This window comes from Mastacembelus armatus, chromosome 18 (assembly GCF_900324485.2).
Source record: "Mastacembelus armatus chromosome 18, fMasArm1.2, whole genome shotgun sequence".
Lineage (NCBI taxonomy): Eukaryota > Metazoa > Chordata > Actinopteri > Synbranchiformes > Mastacembelidae > Mastacembelus > Mastacembelus armatus.
Genome location: NC_046650.1, coordinates 1,243,694 through 1,267,412, shown reverse-complemented (window position 1 = coordinate 1,267,412; position 23,719 = coordinate 1,243,694). Strand labels below are relative to the sequence as shown.

General features: G+C 42.1%; 1 protein-coding gene across 1 annotated transcript; it reads right to left on the bottom strand.

Moving 5' to 3' along the window:
• Positions 1–2,596: 2,596 nt before the first annotated feature.
• On the bottom strand, positions 2,597–19,807 carry LOC113146365 (somatostatin receptor type 1). Its single transcript, XM_074933700.1, is given in 8 exon segments — positions 2,597–2,716; positions 2,798–2,982; positions 18,376–18,500; positions 18,502–18,586; positions 18,589–18,721; positions 18,723–18,769; positions 19,668–19,780; positions 19,782–19,807. Coding segments are annotated over 8 exon segments (834 nt in total).
• Positions 19,808–23,719: the final 3,912 nt, after the last annotated feature.

The window sequence follows — 23,719 nt, the reverse complement described above, 5'->3', positions numbered from 1 at the left end:
TACAACTGGTTTTGACTTTCTGGCTTTCCTCCAACCTTTCAGTGCACCTAATTGGCCTTTGTTATATGAAGTTTCAAACACATTCACAATTACCATCTGATTAGAAAAACTGTTAAATGCATTTTAAAGCAATTTAGAGTTACCTCCTCAGAGAAGTTTTGAAAAGGATGTGGATAGTGGGAGGGTTGGGTGTGTGACACCAGGATACTGTAATTTCAAAAATGGCCCTCTCTTTGTAGTTTGTTAGTGCAGAAAAAAGACAGGCAGTAAGGAACCATTGTGATTTCATTGGCTAACGTAATGTGCTGATCAAAAACAGGTCCTAGCTCTGTGACTGGCTCTCTGAGGGGGTCTCTCTCTCTCTCTCTCTCTCTTCTCTTACTTTGTCTCTCTCCCTTTATGACCTATTTTCAGCATTGTCATCCTGTTTGCATGCTCAGTGTACAGGCACAATCCAGTCACCAGTGAACTGAGTTGTGCATTTTCCTTTGGTAACATTCTCTTAGCATGATGTCAGGCAGCAAAGATGATTTAAAATTCAATTGAGTTATTTTAGTTTTTTTATGAGTAATAATGTAGTTATAATTGTTCTTTGTCAGGGTCTGACAACATGATAAAATCAGTATAAAGTCAAACAGAACAAGAAAGATGAGCAGTATACAATTTAGAGAAACAAATCACCAGATTTGTTAAACATACCTGACATGATAACCCAAAGTGTCTGCTGGAAACCTTATCAGTGTTTACAGCACAACTCTGTGTACAGTTATTCCTGGATTACCAACATCAAACATCACTTAACTTACTCTTCCACAGTAGGAACACTGTCTTTGAACACTGTCTTGTCTCTCCCCTGATACTGTGGGTGTTTAATATGAAAAGGTCATATCACATAATGATTTTAAAGCTTTTATTACGTAACAGTTAGCCACAAAAAACATGCTGCTGATGCTATTTGTTGTTTCTATGTGTTCTCAGAAACTCATACATATATTAGTCTTCAATAAGTTTTGCCAGTTGCCAGCATAGAAGTGACAGTAATAAATAACTATACAGTACATTATTAGTACAGTATTAGTCCTGCTGGTACCCATCCAAAGCTATTTGGAGACACTTTCAAAACATTTTGCTGAGTAAAAATAGAATCTTAATGGTTTGTTAACTTCTAATTCAGAATAGAGCATATGAATATAACTCATTGCAGAGACAAAATGTGTTTACTCTTAGAACAACACCATCATTGATCATGGGTTGGATGGACATAGGTTATGTCCTCAGGAAAAACAATATCCTCTATCATCTGTTTAATATCCTTTGCCTCGACCTGCTCTTTATCTGGATGATAAACAACTGGAGACATGTTTTCAAATGAGGAAAGGCCTAATAATTGAAAATGAATCCTCAGGTTGATCTGTTGTGTCTCCTGTTATGATTTATGTAGGTTCTATCCATCCTTAGCTTCCCGATGATCTTCATCCACTAACTCACGCTTCCCAGAAGGGGCTTTTTGTGTGGATCAAGTCAATGTCAATGTCAGGGCTCATTTAAAGGTGAGAAAGTTCAAAGTATAATGACAGAGATTACTTAAATCATGTTTAAACCACAAAAGTGGTAGAAGTCCAAACAGGCACAAGAAAGCAGTGAATAGAGCAAGTGTTTCTGTTGAGAATGTAGGTACTCTAATGTATGTTGATGAAATTGCTCAGAACTTGAGAAGGCAGATAAAAAAACAAGGCTGCAGACAGTCTGAATTTCTGTGTCAACACAGGAACAAGTTTAATACAGGGGTGAATGCCACAAACAATTTAGTGATGCACAAACTAAAAATTCAAATTTAAGAAGCAGTATACAAAAATGTACACGCTCAAAGCTTAATATTTATTAGTCGAACCAGTGTATACATACAGCACAAAATCTTTAGCTCATGTTTCAAAAGTAAATCCTTTGTCAATGAATAAGTTAACACTGTCAAATTGAAATGTTCTGTCAGCATTGAGTCCAGATTCTCAGTGTGAACTGCTGAAAAACACAATCATCACAGTATAACACCAAGCCAGTTAAACTTTAGGGACATCAATCTGTCCATTTAGGAAGTACAAGTGATTATGAATCAGTTTCACCTGCTTTGGTGCAAATGAAAGTGACATCACCTACAAAAGAAAGGCAAAAACAAGATAGTCTCCAAAGAAGTTTTGCAATGGTTTTGCATGTGGTCGTCAGACAAATGTTCTCTCATCCTTCCTAGCTGATCTTTTCAAGTTAGGTGTTTTGCAAGGTGATTAGCTGTGCCCAGCAATCCAAGTCCCTAAGGTGTTGTGGGAGCTTCCACTGCCTCCTAGTCGCGCGCTGTGATTACAAGGGGGTCAGGAGGCAGAGTCTGGTCAGCGTCTGCTGACTGTTCCTAAGGGCTGGTGGGAGCCAGGCTGTCCCTGTGAAGAACCACCATCTGGCCCCTCTGTGACAGCTGTACACCAACTCTGACAGTTTTACAAGGACTGCACAGCGTCCCAACCCAGTGGCTGAAGAGCTTTGGCGAGCTTCTCTTCTTTCTGACTGGGCTATAGTCCTACACCTGGACACCTGGGGTAAAGTCGTGCTACCGGCAACAAAGGTCATAAGCCCTTTTCTGCTGGACTCCTGCATTGGTCAGGTGTCTCCGGGGGAGTTTGTGGACTGCCTGCATCCTCAGTACTAGGTTGTAGAAATTGTCCCACTCCTGTTCTCCAGTGGGGCCGCAAACACAAGGTCCACAGGGGTACGTAGCTCATGGACAAACATTAATGCAGCTGGAGTGTACCATGTTGACTCCTGCACAGCTGTCTGATAAGCCCACAGGGCCAAGGGAAGGTGGCTGGTGAAGATAGTTGTGTGGCCAGGGTCTGGTTGAACTGTTCCACCAGTCCATCGCTTTGAGGATACTGGGGGCCTGACAGACAGCTTGGAGAACATCCTTCAGATTCTGCACTGAACTCAGGATGGCCACTGGAAGTCAGCAGTGTGGGTGAAGAGATCATCAAGGTAGACCACACAGTGACTCCGAGGAATATCCACCAGGACCCTCTCCATCAGGCTCTCAAACATGGCCAGAGTATTGTAAAGGCCGAAGGGCATGACCTTGAAATGACAAACCACTGGCCAATGGAGAAGGTGGTTTTTGGACAGGCCTCTGGTGTCAACTACATTTGCCAGTACCCCACTGCGGAAGTGCAGGGAGCTGAACCATGATGAGCCAGAAATGTAGTCCAGGGCATCAAAAAGAGAATTTTACTGCACTTGTGGATCAAACCAAACACTCCTTAACTCAGCGGTCACCCTTATCCATATCCCTCGTAGGCCGTGTAAACTTAAAATGTGTGTCCTGCCCAAATTTGTATATCTGTTCCGGGCTTTACCGCTTCCTCTTTCTGACAACTTGATTTGATTATTTCCTCCTATCCATGATGGGTCAAACGCCTCCAGAAATCCACGGCAAATGGAGATTTATCCCTACCCAAAGTCACGGGTCAGTGTGTCTCCGCTCACGCTCCTTGGATCCTCACTGCCACTCCCATCTCTAAGATTGGTCACCAATCCAGTGGTAAAACACTCCCTAAAGATCTGGTCCCAATTTAGAAAATGTCAAGGTCTCTATAACGTCTCTTCTCTAAGCCGTATTATGTCAAATCACCTTTTCAAACCATCTTCAAACCACCATCAGGACCAAGTCTTTAGAAAAATTCAATTGAAAACCTTCAAAAACCTGTTTATTGGTGAGACTCTGGCATCATTTACTCAGCTAAGTGAGAAATTACATCTCAAAAAATCTGACTTCTTCAGGTATTTCCAAATGAGTCATTTTAATCCTTCACTGCAGTGTCCTACACCAGCAGACCCAGCAATTGTGGCACAGACACCACCACCCTTTTATCATTTACAAGCCATTATTGATGATTTTGCTGAGATGCTTTCAGTTGTCTTCAGAGAGTTTGACTGTTTAGTTATTCCAGGTGATTTTAATGTTCACGTGTATATGGCCTGTGACAGAAATGCCAAATAACTTTCTGCTGTCTTTGAAACCTACTTACTTGAGTACTGATGGCATAATGTGAGGTGCTTCTGGAACAGAGGAACTTTTTTATATTTCTTAGAACAGAGAACTATAATAGTTTCTAGAACACTGTTTTAGGGGACATGGTCTGAAGCAAAATGTGACAATTTTGTTGTTGAATGTCATGCAGCTAAACTGTGGCTTAATCCTACTGCTTTTTTCTTTCCTACACAATGGGTGCCTCAGACAGTGATTCTACCAGTCTGCAGTGCTGAAAGAAATTTGCTTTTTAGTGTTAAATGAAAAAAACATTGTAACATTAATCTAAGATGGACTATAGGTAAGTTTCAGAGAAAATGTTCCAAAAATTCTATGACAAATTGTTTGTCTAACCCTATTTTGCATCTAGTTGCTAAATCCAGAAACCAGAAGCATTCCGGTGACCTTTGTTGATTGCTCTTGGTGCACAATAACCTAAAGCAGTACAGCTAGACTCAGAACATATGTGTAAGTGGACTACGTTGTAGAAGAGAATGAAAGGTTGCACTCTGTGAAATGCAGTAATTGGTTATCTTCAAATAAGTTAAGATGTACAAACATGCCATACATTTTGATATTTTCTGTTACATAATGCCTGCAACATTATTTTGAAAGATTTAAAAATAAAATAATCAAAGACACAGACCAGGAGGCGCAGGTGAACAAGAGAGATTGACCACACGAGCAAGCAGGGAACCAGGGCTGTTCTGGAGTGAGGCCCCTCAGGCGACCCCTTGGACAAGCAGGACCTTGGGGTAGTTCCAGAGGACAACCCCGCTGGTGAGCTGGAATCTGGGGCCATTTTGAAGGGCAGCCAGCTGCAGTGAACATTTTCACTACTAACTTCTGTTGAAATGGGATAAAGAAGTGAAGACTCTGCTTGCAGAGATGATGCCCTTGCCTTGGAGTAATCTATGTGATGATAGTCAGCTCTTTTCCTTCTGTGGATCACTGATTCCCAGGTGTTGTCAGCTGATGAAAATGTATCATTCAGCACTTGGCTGGCTGAACATATATACTATATCTGAGGAAGGGGAGATGGAAAATATGTGATAAGTGTAAGGGGGTGCGAAGCATCTTGATCCTCTTTATGAGTGATCTTCAATGCTGTACATCTAATGTGTGCTCTTCGTTCAGTTATTAGTGCTAAAAAATAATCAAATAAAAGATTACTACCTTTCAGGGCATGGTGTCATTTGGGCTAAAAAATGTGGATGCTGTGTGTTAAAAGCAGAGTTGTGGTCACCAGTTACCAGCAGTGTAATCTTATTTCAGCCCTTGCCGTTCTTATTTCATCCTACTGTCTTTAACTTGGAGTAAAAAGACAAGTAAGCACCAACACTGGAATTTATCTAGAGGTAATCAAATGTAACATTGTTTTTTTCAATCCTGTATTCTTTGTCTTTGAGACACAAGGCAAACAGGCCACAAAAACCCTTGGATACAACGGACAAAATGAACTGAACAGATCCACAGCTGACAGTCTGCAGCCTACATTCATTATGTAGTACATATATGTTGTTTGCTCCCTTTTTTACAGTTGTTTTCACTGTGTGTCATTGCCATTTGCACATGTTGTTTTATTTAGGTTTTTTAACAGACACAATACTGGAAACACATTAGGACTGGTCTAGATCAAGTGAACTAAGCTATATAGTAGCTGTCTTATAGTTTTAATAGCTTTAATAAAAAATCTATTTTATGAACTTTATGTAGATGTCCTTACCACAGATTATCATTATGGCACCTGCTTGTTCTTGTTTTGAATTTCGGTCTAGAACGCCTTGACTCAGTCTTCTCTCTTTTAGGGGTGAAGGCTGGTAACTCTGGCAGCTACTGTATCCATTCTGATAATACTTACTCATTGTGCCCTTTGTTTCTCTGTCATTATCCATCAGACTGCTCTGTCATGACAGTGACCTCTTTGCAAATACAATAAAATACATAAAAGACATTTAAGTCTCAGTTCATTTCAGATTCTCCATAGAATACTGAGGTTTCTCAAACTTTCCACAACACTTTGGTGTCAGAAGTGATTTTCTTTGGCTGTTTGGATCAGGACCTAAGGCATCCAGGTCCTGCCTCACCATAACTTTAGAGACAGAGGGGACTGACTGTTCAGGAACCCTGACCAACTGCAGTGGAAAACTCAAAAGAGGCGGACCACATTTGTCGTGAATGGGGAGAATCTGACACACACATTTCTATTCTATATTTCTTTGGTGAAAGGAGTATAGCAATTACATGAGAGCAGGAATAATATTATGGAAAATATACTTAAAAATACATATAAATAAAAAAAGAAGTTGAAAGTTGAAAACTAAATCTGGATTTAGGTTCAGTCTAATGCCATCAAACCACAACTGCTACTTCTACCTAACCTACTTAAAGAGGACAGTATTCATATGACTACAAGGGATCAGATAAACCATTTTAAAGATCTGAACACACAAATTAGTTCTGTCTTATCCCTGGTAAATACATATAATAATACTTGTGTGAGAGGACAGACATTTATAAAGTACAAGCCATCTTGCAATTTTATTGAGCCAAATTATTACTTCTTACTTATTCCAGAAATGCATTACTTACTGCATATTCATCAGGAAAATAATTTAGTGTCAAGTGACTGTAAAATATTTGAGACACATTAAGATGGTTTTGCTGGTTTCTGTCATTTCCATTTTATTTTGCAGAAAGATGAAGTTGATCCTTGCAGCTTCCCTTCTCCTCTCTCTGTTTTCTGAGTTAAGAGGGTAGTTTTGGACATAAACCCCACATCTGGTTTTAATGTCTGCTCTGCTTGTCTGCCCTTCTGTTACTTTGGAACTGATTGCAGATTCACCCCTGCAATCTATAGGCGACACTCCATACAATGTTTGGTAAGACATTAAATAGCAAATATGTTGAAAATTGGAAAAAATTCAATTCAAAGTAATTTGACCCAGTGAAGTCCACATTTTCATGTCTGTGGTGTGTACAAAATGAGCAATATTTAGACTGGCCATGACAATGTAAGGCCTAAGAGACTGATGAGCAACACAAATACAACACATGACTGATCCTAATGTAGGTTACAGTTTTTCTTAATTGCTTAAACACATTTGTCCACTCTGACATCACATTTTCAAAACAGTTAGCACACAGGCTGAAACTGAACCTCACTGGCCAAAATGACACTCACAAAACTTTAAACATTTGCAACAAAGGCAAACACTTTGTTCTTCTAACAGGGCACTGCAGTAAAGCTGAAATACAGTGGTATGCAGTGACATTATGACTTACCTGTTCTCATTCCGAAAAAGCCTGACAATAGATGCCACAATGATCCAACTCAGAATGGGCTGTGGCCCCTCTGTCCAGTCTCTCTATAGGACAAGCCATGATTGATGTCATGGACCTCGGTAATTGTTGCCCAGATTTCATTGGAAACTTGAGCTCTTTTTTTTCCTCTTGCTGCAGTTCCTCTTACTCTCCTTCCATGCCTTTCACCTCTTTGATCCATGCTTACAAGGAGCAACACAGAGGTGACATCTTTTATAGATGGAAGAGGACTGATTAGTAGTAATAAATTGGTGCTCGTGTGTGTGCGTGGTGTGAAAATGTGCGTGCACATTGTGAGGGAAATTTATACCTTGACAGACAAATGTCTGCTCCTGTGTCCTATGTTAATTCAACAAAGACTTTTAACACGGCTTTGTAGTCACAAGGAAGCAGACGGAAAGTCGGGGAGACGCTAATTATATTATGTATGCCATCCTGCCAGCATGATTTACATGTGAGTGACTGATGTGTAAATTAATGCTGTTCAACTGATACAAAAGCTGATCATTTTCTGTGCTCGTGGTCAATCGGTATTGACCCATTCTGCAGAACGTATGCTCTGCAGAATGCCATCCTTTGACCTGAGAGGTGCCTCCAAGTATTTTTTTCACGACACACGTGTGGCACGTAGGTGTCCGGAGGGGGAGTGTATGTTACCTGGTGACGTAGGTGCAATATGTGGGTGTTGGCAAAGGTGTGGTCTGGTGCTATTGGCCATGCTGTGGTGTGAATTGGGTTGCATTAATGCAGTAGGAGTAACACTCCTTTACATCCTCACAAGGCCAGACCAAATTAGCTTTGCAGTATGAAGAAGTGTTCGCGGGAGCGGGCGGGTCTGTGTATACGATTAAGTATTGTAACAGGCGAATTACGCTGTGTGCTAATGTTAGTGAAGGCGAGTGTTGGGGGGTTGGCAGCTCACACAGCAAAAAGACTGGCGGCTGTTTCACTCTGTAATCTGTCCGGACCTTCTGCATCATTGATCGTGCAGTGACTAGTCAGCTCGCAGAGTAGTTTATTTACTTTTTTATTATTATTTATTTACTTTGTTTTCACTTTTCCTTCATATTTTTTTTACTTCTGTGATATCTGTGCCTCATGAGTATTACGGCAGCGGAATATTCTGGGGCTATTCTATTTTGTGCTGCTTTTTAACGCTTTTCGCAGAGAGCTTTTTGTTTTCTTTTTGTTCCTCTCTGTTGTTGTTACTGCAACATACGGCCCTGCACTTCCCACAAACAGGACTGGATTATAATTTTAAACACCATGGACAGCCACATATTTTTCTTGATTTTAGTATTATTGCACTTTCTGGTGCTTGTCACGGCAAATGGACATAATATTACCGGCGGTCAGCATGTCCCATACTCCAGAGACTTTTTGCTACCGTTCAGTCACTCCTACTGGACCTTTAATACAGCTACATTTTCAGAAAAAATACCCCGAAAACACTCTCTTAACAGTGAATAGCATTAGTAGATTACAGGAATGCTTCGAAGCCACTGATTGGAACTGCCTCATATCCACACCCTCTAATATTATATATATTTATATCCAGGTAGACACAGTTTCATCAAACATTTCCTGGACTCTATCATTCCCACCAAAACCGTCACAATCTTCCCCAACAACAAATCTTGGGTTGCTAAAGAACTCAAGGAAATTCTAAACAGAAAAAAGGGTTTTCTTCACTGGCTCCGAGATGGAAAAGAAGGAGGATACCAAGGACGTCAGGCGTGCGATTAAAACCTCCAAGCTGAAATATAAGAACAAAATGGAACAATCTTTTGCTAAAGGTAACCTCCATTAGGCCTGGCACGGCCTCAAGAATATGGCAGCTGTGAATAAAGCTCCCTCAACCAGCAGGACCATCCCGGTCGCAGGTTATAATTCAACAACACTCCCTGATGACCTTAACTCCATCTATTCCAGATTTGAACCTGACAACAACACTGAGCTCAAAGAAATTATTTCCACACTCAAACAAGCCACACAGAGGACGTGGTGAGAGCCCTCAAAAAAAACTAAATAAATACAGCACCTGGTCCAGACATCAGTGGACAGACTATCAGGTACTGTGCAGCTTGGGGGCATGTTCTAGATCCTGTTCCAAAGCTCTTTGGCCTGTAGCATATTCCCTAAGCTGTAGAAACACTCCACGGTTATTCCCATCCCCCCAAAAAAGTGGTACAATTAAATCCCTTGTTTGTTTGGACTAAGTCCTACACTAGGAGGTTTCCCAAAAATGATTTCAAACGGACTTACTATGCGCATTTTTTGTTCTTATACACATGTGAAATAGCACCAGTGGTAGTGCTTGGATCCATGTTAAACCTGTTTCTTCACAGTATTTTGTTAATTTGCTCTTGAGTATGCCATTCTGTCATTCCATTACACCTGCACTCTGTGGACGATAAGAGCAATGGTATTTGAAATCAAACCCAAAGTAGTCAGACAAATCAACATTTTGTTGGCAAACCCAGGACCATTGTCACTGCTGATCTTCTTTGGAATACCCCACCGTACAATGATGTCTCTGATCAAGGCTTTTGCTACTCTGGATGCATCTTGTTTGGAAGAAGGAAAAACCTCTACCCACTTGCTGAACATACAGACCATAGTCAAGCAGTATTTCTTATTCTGGCATGTTGACAGTTCAGTGAAATCAATCATCCAATGTTGAAAAGGGCCATCATGGGGGATGGCTTTGCAATGACATTTTAATGGCACCAGAGGCATTATGTGCTGCACAGATTATACATCTTCTTCAGTACTCAGCTGCCTATGTTGAAAAATACCTGGTGTACCAGTGGGTATTAACATATGTACACAACCCTCCTTTGGATGCGTGATCTTTAACATGAGCAAGCTTTGCATAAATATGGAAATAAGCTTTAGGTAAACAAGGTTTGGTGTCTGGGCCAAGCCATATCCCTTTTTGCAATTTTTTTTCTGATATGCTTACTAGTGACTGCATGGTTGACAGGTCAGCCTGTAGGTTGAGTTCCTGTGAAAGAGAAAGTTGAGTGAGGTAAAATATCTGACCCCATTGTGGCTGCAGCTTTTGCAACTGTGTCTGCTGCTGACTTTCCTGTAAAAATGGGATCTTTTCTGTTAGTGTGAGCTTCACAGGATGACATCTAACAGAGCTGCAACAAGAACATGATGTGCAATGGGTGTTCCAGCTGATGTGAGGAATCTCCACAGACAACAATAATCATGAACAACACCAAAAGCGTAACGTGAGTCAGTGTAAATGTTGACTGTTTTGTCTTTGGAGGATGGCACGGCTCAGTTCTGCAGGAGTTCGTGGAGTGATATGACAGCTCCTGTTTGCAAATGAACATGGAAAAGACCAAGGAGATGGTGGTGATGTTTTCGAAAAAGCAGCGGGAACTGGATGCACAACCATTCACAGGAGATCGGTGGAGATAATCGAGGAGTACCGGTATCTGGGCACCATCTTTCACCAGCTGCTGAGATTCATCTCCAACACAGAGTTGATCCTCAGGAATTGCCAACAGCGGCAGTATCTCTGGAGGAAGCTAAACTCGTTTGGAGTCAGCAAGGCCATCCTCCAAACTTTTTACTATGTCTTCATTGAAAGTGTACTCACCTTCTCTTTCATATGTTGTTTCATTCCATCAGTCTCTAAAATCGAACTCGTCTGAAGAACACAGTAAAGGTCATTGAATCATTGAATCACCAGAATCATTGGACTACCAGTCAGAGCCCTCTCCACCCTCTGTGAGCAGCAGACATTGAGGTCAGCTAGCAGGATCTTACAGGACCACTCATGTCTTGTTTTCTGCATTTGAGTGGCTCCCATCCGGACGACTGCTGTGTTGCTCCAGCTGTAAGATGCATGTAAGATGTAAGGAGGAGAACAACCTCGGTTCCCAGGTCCTCAACTCACAGCTATCCTTGTCCCCCCTTCTCCTCCCACCAACTCAGTAACCACACTCTCCACATTATAGCCCTCTCCACCCCTAACCCACACTCCTTCAAATAGTCTTATGGACTCTCATAATCACAACCTGCATCACTCATAGAGATCAGGACTCTGCTTTGACAATGTCTATAATCCTGCTGCTGCTATGTACCAATGTTTACCCACTGCACAATAATATTGTTTAATTTATTAATATATGCACCTTTTTTTCTTTCTATCTTATTTCTTTCTTCCCCTTTGATTTGCTGCATAAGCTATTTTTTATGGCTTATGTCTTCTGCACTACTCTGCGTGCCTTAAATTGCCTCCTGGGGATAAATAAAGTTTTTTTAATTGAATTGAATTGAGTGGCCAGGGCCTACTGAGTTAGTTTACGTGTCACAGTGGTGTAGTGGAACAGGTCCTGAGCTGTACAGACTTATAGCAGATCATTTCTTCTGGCGTCTAGAGGTTTGTGTTTGTGAGGACAGGGAGAGCATAATAGTGACAAGGAGTCATGACAAATGGAGTTTAAACCTGTACCCCGTCTCGCACAGAGAATGCGAATTGTGGTTTAGACTTATCTGTAGCGTATGTATACTGGGTTGCTGATCAAACACTAGGTACACACTTCTCCTGACTATCTGGTTGGGATAGGTATATCCGGCTCTCGGGAAACACTAGGTGGTGCTCAATCTTGTGAGGACCAACAAACCTAGGTGCCAAATTATTATTTTCAACCTGAATTGGGAGATCTCTTGCACTAGGCCAAACTGTTTGACCCACCTTACATTCAGGTGGGAACTGTCACAGGTGGTTAATCACGCATCTGAGGGCAGTTTCTAGGTCCTGGTTGGCCCGCTTGTTCTGGGCATTCGACTGATGGTACCCCAACATCAAACTGACTGAGGCTCCCACTGCTTTGCAGAATGCTCTCCAGACCTGTGAAGAGAACTGTGGGCCTCTGTCAGATACAATGTCCTGGGGGATTCCGTGCACCACGAAAACTGCTGCTGCAGGAACAGGAGAGTCTGTTGAACCTCTCGATGGCAAACTTCGAATTGTGCCCTCATTGCAGTACCTCTGAGTGAAGGTGAGGGGGCACAAATAGATTTAGTGGAGGGTACTGCTCTGGTTTCTGCTGAGGGTTGGTAGCTTCCTCCACCTTTCTCTCAATTTCCCATCTGGTCGCTCCTACCATGCAGTTAGTAGGAAGGATAGTCTCCACTTGCTCTGCAGACTCTTCCGGGTCCTCATACAGGTGGGAAAGCATCTGGTCTGGTCTGACTACTGGGCTGGTAGGAGATGGTGAAGTTGAACCAACCCAAGAACAGCACCCACCGTGCCTGGCCACTTGCGTGTAGAGCAAAGGTAAGACAAGTTTTTATGGTCAGTCCAGATTACAAATAAATAGGGAGCACCATCTAGATTTTGTCTCCATTCCTGTAATGACATTACAATTTCCAACAGCTCCCTGTTACTGACTTTGTAATTTATCTCAGCCAGCATTAACTGGCGAAAGAAAAAGGCGAAGGGGTGAAGTTTCTGATCCTCTTTCTGTGACAGTACCGTGCCAATCCCTGAGTCCAAGGCATCCACCTCCACCTGGAATGAGAGAGAGGTTTTGGGATGAAATTCAATAGGTGCAGAGGTGAATAGCTGTTTAAGTTTTGCAAAAGCATTTTCTGCTTCTGGTGACCAAACAAAGGGAACCTTAGTGGAAGTCAATGGTGATAGGGCAATGGTGTAGCAACTTTACTGTAGTTATGGATATACTTATGGTAAAAGTTGGCAAACCCAAAAAACTGTTGTAGTTTCTTTCTGTTGTAGTTTTTCGACCACTGCCGAGTCTTAGCAGGATTGGCTTTCAATTGACATTTCACCACAAACCCCAAGAAGCTTACAAAGGACACGTGAAACACTTTTCAGGCTTCACATATAGCCTGTTCACAAGGAGGCTTCTCAAGACCAACCACACATGTTGTGTGTGCTCCGTCAGAGTGCGGAAGAAAACCAAGATGTCATCCAGGTATACGAATACAAACTTATTCAACCAATGGCATGTTAAATGTCCCCTTCTTTAATTCAGGCCAAGTGTTAAGCATTGCATAAATCCAGCTTGGTAAACACTGTTGCATCATGCAAGAAATCAAATACAGAATCAAGAAGGGGTAAGCTGTACTTATTTTTTATCATTATTTCATTAAGTCCTCTATACATGGTCTTAAAGAACCGTCTTATTTATCAACAAAGAAAAATCCTGCTCCTATAGGCGAAGAGGAAGGATGGATGATTTCAGAAGCAACAGACTCAGAGAGGCTGAAAGGCTGTAAGGCTGTAGAGACAGCTGCTGGGTAGAGGCAAACCAGGACGCAAATTAATTTCACAGTCGTGTGGAGGCAAGGCCTGAGCCTTGTCCTTGCGAAAAACCTGTTACAAATCATGGTATTCAGAAGGTACTGAGTCCAATTTAGTTCATATAGAGTGAGTGATTGCTGTATTCAAAACAAAGTGATAAGGACTGTGTTTGCAGGTAATATACTGTAAAATTATTTTGCTGTGATCAGAAAAACAACTTGGTGGTTGGTGTGGCGGTAACTAAAACTAATCATACAGTTATAAAAAAATTCACAATGAAAAGTAATAATAAATGACATTGCAATTTCAATTATCCATTTAATTACATTTGGGGCATGACATCAATAATAATAATAATCATAATTCAAACTAAAATATAAACTGAATAATAAACAGCACTACTTACCAATATTATGAATTGAATCAGGTTTTTTTCTTAATGGTACAAATTTTGTACAATATACAGTGGGTACGGAAAGTATTCAGACCCCTTTAAATTTTTCACTCTTTGTGTCATTGCAGCCATTTGCCAAAATCAAAAAAGTTCATTTTATTTCTCATTAATGTACACTCAGCACCCCATCTTGACAGAAAAAAACAGAAATGTAGAAATTTCTGCAAATTTATTGAAAAAGAAAAACTGAAATATCACATGGTCATAAGTATTCAGACCCTTTGCAGTGACACTCATATTTAACTCACATGCTGTCCATTTCTTCTGATCCTCCTTGAGATGGTTCTGCTCCTTCATTGGAGTCCAGCTGTGTTTAATTAAACTGATTGGACTTGACTAGGAAAGGCACACACCTGTCTATATAAGACCTTGCAGCTCACAGTGCATGTCAGAGCAAATGAGAATCATGAGGTCGAATGAACTGCCCAAGGAGCTCAGAGACAGAATTATGGCAAGGCACAGATCTGGCCAAGGTTACAAAAGAATTTCTGCAGCACTCAAGGTTCCTAAGAGTACAGTGGCCTCCATAATCCTCAAATGGAAAAAGTTTGGGACGACCAGAACTCTTCCTAGACCTGGCCGTCCAGCCAAACTGAGCAATCGTGGGAGAAGAGCCTTGGTGAGAGAGGTAAAGAAGAAACCAAAGATCACTGTGGCTGAGCTCCAGAGATGCAGTAGGGAGATGGGAGAAAGTTCAACAAACTCAACTATCACTGCAGCCCTCCACCAGTCAGGGCATTATGGCAGAGTGGCCCGACGGAAGCCTCTCCTCAGTGCAAGACACATGAAAGCCTGCACAGAGTTTGCCAAAAAACACATGAAGGACTCCCAGACTATGAGAAATAAGATTCTCTGGTCTGATGAGACCAAGATTGAACTTTTTGGCGTTAATTGTAAGCGGTATGTGTGGAGAAAACCAGGCACTGCTCATCACCTGCCCAATACAATCCCTACAGTGAAACATGATGGTGGGAGCATCATGTTGTGGGGGTGTTTTTCAGCTGCAGGGACAGGACGACTGGTTGCAATTGAAGGAAAGATGAATGCGGCCAAGTACAGAGATATCCTGGAAGAAAACCTCTTCCAGAGTGCTCAGGACCTCAGACTGGGCCAAAGGTTCACCTTTCAACAGGACAATGACCCTAAGCACACAGCTAAAATAACAAAGGAGTGGCTTCGGAACAACTCTGCGACTGTTCTTGACTGGCCCAGCCAGAGCCCTGACCTAAACCCAATTGAGCATCTCTGGAGAGACTTGAAAATGGCTGTCCACCAACGTTCACCATCCAACTTGACAGAACTGGAGAGGATCTGCAAGGAAGAATGGCAGAGGATCCCCAAATCTAGGTGTGAAAAACTTGTTGCACCATTCCCAAGAAGACTCATGGCTGTACTAGCTCAAAAGGGTGCTTCTACTCAATACTGAGCACAGGGTCTGAATACGTATGACCATGTGATATTTCAGTTTTTCTTTTTTAATAAATTTGCAGAAATTTCTACATTTCTGTTTTTTTTCTGTCAAGATGGGGTGCTGAGTGTACATTAATGAGAAATAAAATGAACTTTTTTGATTTTGGCAAATGGCTGCAATGACACAAAGAGTGAAAAATTTAAAGGGGTCTGAATACCCACTGTAACTTGAGAGGAACGCTTATACACAGTAGTAGGCTAGTGTAGTGTTGTAAATATACAGTAGTGTATATTTATACTGTATACAAACTATGATCATAGTTTTTTCTTTACTTGTAAATGCACTTAGTACCTGTTAAAAGCTGTGTGTAAACTAAGCTCCACCTACAGGCAATATGCTGTAACATGTCATGCTGTGGCACAAATGCACTGTAGTCACAAAAAATATGATCCAAAATGGTGGCAGGGAGCGACACTGAATAAAGTTCTGTATGTTACAGAATGAGACAATAGAAAACTGAAAACAAAATAAAGAATGAAAAGTGAGCAAACCAAATGATTATCATTGACACAGTGACTACATGCTTGTTGAGAGAACATACTTTCTGATCTTTTCCTCTTAAAATATTTTTTAGGAATATCAGCCCAGAAGAACCAGTTAACCAGACTTCAAGCCTGTCTAACTGACATAAAGGCTTGGATGACCAGTAACTTTTTACTTTTAAACTCGGAGAAAACAGAAGTCATTATATTTGGGCCTAAAAATCTCAGAAATGACTTTTCTAAAATTATAGCTACTCTAGATGGCATAGCCCTGGCCTCCAGCACTACTGTAAAAAACCTTGGAGTTATTTTTGACCAGGACATGTCCTTTAACTCACACATAAAACAAATTTCTAGAACTGCATTCTTTCACCTGCGCAACATTTCCAAAATTAGGAACATCCTGTCTCAAAATGATGCAGAAAAACTAGTCCATGCGTTTGTTTCCTCAAGGCTAGATTACTGTAACTCATTACTATCTGGATGTCCTAATATCTTAATAAAAAGCCTCCAATTAATCCAGAATGCCGCAGCCAGAGTCCTGACAGGAACTAGCAAGAGAGATCATATTTCTCCTATATTGGCTTCTCTTCATTGGCTCCCTGTAAAATATAGAATAGAATTTAAAATCCTTCTTCTCACATACAAATCCCTTCATAATCAAGCTCCTTCATACCTTAAAGACCTCATAGTACCATATTATCCCAATAGACCACTTCGCTCTCAGAGTGCAGGCCTACTTGTGGTTCCCAGAGTTCTCAAAAGCAGAATGGGAGGCAGAGCCTTTAGCTATCAAGCTCCTCTCCTGTGGAACCAGCTCTCAGCCTGGGTTCAGGAGGCAGACACTCTCTGTACTTTTAAGGCTAGACTTAAAACCTTCCTCTTTGACAAAGCATATAGTTAGGGCTGGCTTCAGGCAACCCTGAACCATCCCTTAGTTAGTTATGCTGCTATAGGCCTAGACTGCCCGAGGACCATCGGTGCACTGAGCTCCCCTACCCTACCCCCCCCCCCCCCCCCCCCCCCCCCCCCCCCCCCCCCCCCCCCCCCCCCCCCCCCCCCCCCCCCCCCCCCCCCCCCCCCCCCCCCCCCCCCCCCCCCCCCCCCCCCCCCCCCCCCCCCCCCCCCCCCCCCTTCTCTCCCACCTCATGTATATTCCACCATTGAATGTTACTAACCTTGTGCTCTCTCTCTCCCCTAGTTTGTGCTCTCTCCCTCCCTCTCTCTCTCTCTCTCTCTGTACCTTCTGCAGGTGTCCCTGGTCCTGGAGCTGTTTATCGCTGATGTGCAGTTACTGGCCCCACCAACTTGCAGTGTCTATTTGTTGTTTATTGTTGCTGTTCTTTTCTCTCTGCTCTATCCACTCACCCCAACCGGTCGAGGCAGATGGCCGCCCAAACTGAGCCCGGTTCTGCTGGAGGTTTTTTTCTTCCGTTAAAGGGAGTTTTTCCTCTCCACTGTCGCCAAGTGCTTGCTCATAAGGGAATTGTTGGGTTTTTAGTTTTAGTTTTTGTAAAGTGCCTTGAGATGATTTGTATTGTGATTTGGCGCTATACAAATAAAGTTGAATTGAATTGAATTGAATTGAAGAGGGAGGTTGCTTACTGGCTTCCTGTCGCTCAGAGAATAGACTTCAAAACAGCCCTGCTTGTGTATAAGTCTTTTCATGGCTCAGCCCCACAGTACATCTCTGACATGTTATTGCCATATGAACCATCCTCGACTCTGAGAACATCAACAGTGTTTCAGTTTTATGCAGCTAAAATCTTTTATCTCTGCATATGACAACTGAAAGTGTTTATCTGCACATCTTTTTCTCTCAACATGTCCACCAGCCCGAACTGGTTGCTATATTGTGCATTTGCTGTTCAAAGTTTCTCACTTTTGCCCTATATCCAAAACCTCCAATGACATATTTTTACATGTTGTTATGTCAATTTATCTACTGTATGGCACATCTGTGTACTCATGGGTTCTTACGTGTTTTTTTAGTTACATGTATATCAACTAAATTGAAATCACAAAATCCCCTGGGAAATCCAAGGCTGAGGAACTCCACTTAAGGTTGTGGCTACACCATGTGACTTGAGGTGATCCACTCTAGCAATCAGAAGCATATAGTGTAGTGAATACACAATGTTATACTGTGGTTGTATGGGAGGTATATGTCCCCAAACACCATATCAGGAACCATACAGTCCTTGGGAAATCCGGAGGGCTACAAGTTTCTTGTCTACAGGAAGCTACAGCACAGTAATCCACCTGTTCTGCATCCAAAATGCTTCTGACCATGCTGCTGTGTTGGGACAGTGTCTGCGAAGATGATGATGGGTAGGATGACTATGAGCAACAGCCCCCACACACATATACTGACTACTTTGGCTACAGTGGGTCTGCGGTAGTGGGTAGCCTTGAGGGTGGACTACTACTATATAACAGTCAATACACAGCACAGTCAGGCAGAAGATTGATGTGAACATATTGATTCCATCTACACTACCAAACTGCACATCAATGACCCAAAGGGCCAATGACGAACAGCAGTCGATGTGGCCAGAAAAGAAACACTTAACATGAACAACTCATCAGCAATAGCTAAATTGAGGATATAAATGTTAGTGGCTGTTTTCATTTTTGGCATATTTCAGAATAACATAGATGACCATGGCATTGCCAGTGAGACCTATACTGCAACGTTTTGGGGGGTTTTATTTTAAAAGACTAAAAATACGCTTCAGAGACTGGAACTCAAAACTTAGGGAAAAAGGCTTAGGACCCCGGGCAAACAGAAGCAATAAACTAAACAAGACAAATACAGAACACGGAGTTGCCGAAGCACGAACACAGAACTCAGAAACTAGGACTATGGTCTGGTCACTCACACTCACCGGGACACAGACTTGTACAGGAAACTTGGAGGACGGTCTGGTCACTCACACTCACGGGGACACAGACTCGCACATGGAACTCGGAGGACGGTCTGGTCACACACACTCATGGGGACAAAGACTCGCACAGGGAACTCGAACAGAACACGGACCATCCACCCTGGTTCACGCACACACTCGGGGACTCACAGGGGACGCTAACAAAAACACAAAACTCGGAACAGCCTGGGTCACGCACACACTGAGGATACCACAGGCAGACAGAACATACACACACAGAACTTGGATCACAGCCTGGATCACACACACAAACGGTGACGCATCAGGCTAACACAGACATACAGACACAGACTCGGAGGGAAAACTCAAAGAGACATGAAAAAGGTTACTTAACACACAAGGACTCCACAGACAAAATACAGACAGGAAAATTCAGGCATGGCTGGAAACAAAGCTGGGTGTTGTCTAAACAAATTCTGAACTCTGTGACGGGAACGAAACCACAAACGACAATCGACAAACAACCTGGCAAAGACTGAGGGAGACAAAGGGGTATTTAACTAAGAGGGAGAAAACAAGACACAGGTGAAAACAATCCAAATTAAAACTAGGTGAAACGAACAGAAAAAGTGGATCCTGTCTGATCCTTCAAACTAAAAGTTCATAACAGGAAGTCCATGGCAGGATCCTGACATATACAGCAGATGAAAGTGGAGATTGATGGGATAATGATTTTACTGGCATCAGACTCATCATAATTGTCCTCATAGTCCACGCTTGTGTTATAGGGCAAGCCTGTTGGATGCCAAATCCTGACTCCCATTAAATTCCATTATCAGTTGGTGTGTATGCTTAATTTAAACTTTAATGGCATGAGTTAATTGTCTTATTTCCATTTGCAACAGCACACATTTTCTGATAATCCAGCCCTAGAGTAGTAGATGCTTTGTTAGAATTATGAAAGGCATACTATGTGAAAATGCAGAAATTAAATTGCAGTAATTACTCTGAATTATTTACATAAAAATATACATTAGTTATAAAACACCCAAACCACTAATTCTAAATGCATTGCAGTAGAATATGAGCATCTGTACACATTTTAACAGGTTATTGACAGCAACACTAATTACCAGTCCTTTTGCAATGAATGAAATGAACAGATTTAGATGTTGCTTCTTCATGATGCTTCAAGTGGTGCTGCTGTAAACCTAAGGCAAGACAAGGCAAGTTTATTTGCATAGCACAATTAACACACAAAGTGCTCTACAGAAACAGACAAGTTAAAATTACAAAGGCAAAAATTAAAATAAGAAACAGCAAATAGTAGAAAATTAACTTAAAATAAAATTAAAGGAGAATGAGTGCAGATAAAACATACTCAGTTGTCATATGCAGAGCTAAAAGAAAGGGTTTTAGCTTGGACTTAAACATTGTCAGAGGCTTGTCTAATATCATCAGGGTTTGTAACATACAGAACTTTAGGCTTTCATTATTGAGAGAAGTTCCAGGAAAGTCTTATCTGGACATGCAGTATATTCTTGCTGCTCAAGACTATGTGTTGACTATGACAAGTGATAAAACTCTTTCAAAAAACAAATTAGGAGCTGTTAAATAAAAAAAAAATCTGCTGAGATGCCACATTAAACTGACAGGTCAAGTCTGTGGTTTTTCTTGCATGAGCTTGTTGGTGTTCTGTGCCTGGGAATGGTTAGTGCACTATACCCAACTGAACTGTGCCCTGGCCTGTCTGAAGAGGTAGACTAGCCTGTCATGATTTACGTTGAAACGCACAGAAATCAAGGGTGCAGACACAACTGTAGGACAAAGCAGGGTGAGGATGTATATGGTTGTATTAAAAAGTAAGCAAAATGATAAACTAAGAGAAAGCCAGGGGGAAAAATACAAGATCAAAAACATACCCTGGGAGTAAGATCCAACTAGAAAGTACCGAGGCAAACCAGGAAACCCAAATGTGGCGAGGTGAAAACAAAGGAGAATATCATTATCTACAGAGAGTCACATGGGGAAACTGCTGGGAGGACAACAGTAACTAAAAGGTGAACTAACAGGTAAGTCAACAACATACTCACATAGAATTCAACAAGCAAGCTAAGAAAGAATCTGGCAAGAAGCTATAGGACACATGCAAATAGTTATTGATGAAAAACTTGAGACAACACAGGAATTAATGTCAAAATAAACGTCCACAGCGGGAATTCCATAAGAGATCCTGACATGGGCATGGTTCATCATACCATGGACATGCTGGCATGGATCTTTGTCAGAGAGCAGCAACTAAGTTCCAAACTGTTAGAGAAATTAAAATGTTTTCCCTCCTGTGACCTGATCCACCTTACTTCAGTATAACTGAAACCCTTCTGAATGGGGCCTATTGTGTATTGTGGAAATATAATTGTTGCTCTCAGTGAGCACAGTTTGGTTTAACCCTGACTATTTGATAAGGGCCCAGATGTCTTTCTGTGTGAAATCACCTCCCTTTTGTGTTACCATGAAAACTGATGTGTTGGGCTGCCAGCTGCCAGTGACCCTCATGCTGTACCAAGGTGCTGTGTGACTGTTACTTCTTGCAAGTAAAACTTCTATATAATCTTGCTGAAGTTCGTCCTCTGAGTCTATTTGTTAAAAGAATTTACCTAACAACTTGGGTGCTCGTCCGGGATCCAAACCGTCCCATAATGGAACGGTTTGGAGCATTGAGAGGCTAGGATCTGCTGTGAGGGACGAGGAGTGACACGATTGAATTTTGAAAAGAGAGACCAGAGATGGACTCCTGTAGGGTAAGAGGAATTTTATAAACGTATTCGGGTAAAACCGAGCAGGGCTTTCAGGAAATCAGAAACTTGGGATGATCCCAGAGGTCTGTGGGAAACCCAACCCGCGGTCTGTGAGAGACCTGGAACAAAAAGAACCCCAGTGCAGCATCAATAATGCTTTTGAGCATAAGGCCAAGAGAGAGAGTATTGGTACCATGGGAAGAATAGAAAATCATAGAAATAATTAATGTGACGTAAAGCGAGTTAATCAGCTTCTCCATCTCCTCCAATCAGACAAGTCAGTTCAGTAACTAAACAATAACAGTAATTAAATGAATTTAAAAAACAGAAAAGGGGGGGGGATAAGGAGCCTGTTAAAATAATAAGTGTAGGTCTACAATAATAATAAATAAATAATAAATTAATCAATAATAAATAAATAAATGAATAGCAGTGAGTAAAAACAAATAGTAACTGAATATAAAAAAAAATAATAATAATAATAATAAAATGGGTAATAAGAACACTAAATTAGAAGAACTAGTCAGCGGTGACGCAAAATTGATGCATCAAAAGGATCCTAGAAACATAGAAAAATTAGAAAAATGGAAAAATAAATATGGTTTTTCGGGGAAGTTAAACTGAGAACTGTAGAAACTTAGTGAAGGACATAAAAAGAAAGACAGGGAAATCAGAAGAATCAGAGAAAAGAAGGTCTTATGAGTCCCCTTTTGGGACTTCCTGCCGGGGACCTTTATGCTGAAAGGGCTTCCTGTTTTCCCCCTGCATTGGTCCCCGGCAGCTTTACATTGGTCACTGATTGTTTGCACCTGTGTCCAATTACTGTTTTTCTGCCAGCTATATGTACTGCCGGTATTCCTTTGTTGAGTGCAGAAGTATTAGCCTGTTAACCCGTGTGTTGATGGTTGTTGATTACGTTGAGTGTTTTCGGTTCTTTTCCTGATCCCTGGCGTTTCCAGGTAAATTATTAAACTTTCTGTCCTGCATTTGGGTCCTGTCACTCCTTCCTCCTTCTAGCACTCCAACACATAACAAAATGCTTCTGCCCCATACGGACCCAGCGGACAAGAAAACGGCGCGAGAGGAGGCGTTCGTCTCAGCGCTCCTCCGCGCCTTGAGGAGTGTTTTACTCACCGCCACCGATTACCCTGCGGTCTTCGCCATGTGTTCCCGGCTAGAGGGGAGCATCCGACTCCCCCCAGGCTATGTCTCAAAGGGTCGGTTTGACATTCTGGTAACCCTCTTTTCCACCCTACTAGTATTGCAGTATAGTGTAATCCTATATGTTTAGATACGTGACAGGGTCACCGCTCTTCACTATGTCTTTACTATGAGGGAAGGTAAAAGGGAATAACAACTCCATATATGGTAATGGTCCGAATTCCTTTTGTGGAAAAGTACTGGTATGTAGGGCGGTGGCCACCAGCTATATCTATCCTATAGTTTCCCCTATAGCTCAGATCTCTCCGTGTGTCCCATGAGGGTTGATCTCCAGAACGCTCTGTATAGTTTGAATAAAACCTATAATCAGCTGAACCACCCCAGCCGCCTCTGTGTACTTCCTCATCAACGGACCTGTGTAAAACATGGGAGTATTCAACACTAGGCAAGCTTCCCTGGCCCTGCTTCAGCCCGTGATGCTGGGTCTCCTGACGCCAGGGTCATGTCGCGCCCCGGACCTTCACTCACCCGCCCAGCTTCGTGGGGAGGAGGAGGGCCGACCAGATACTCTCCCACGTGGCTACCATTCAGTCTGTGTTGGAGGAATGCCTGGACCTAGATCTTCCTGTTGAGCAGGTTTGGGATGTGTTCGACGCCTTGGCCCTGTTCCAAGTCCCTCTTTCACGATCCCCGGTGTGTCAGCTGCCTGGTTCCCGGTCCCCGGCGTCCCAACCGTCGAAGTCTCCTGACCCTCAGCCCCGGCACCGGTGTCTCCGCCGACTGGGG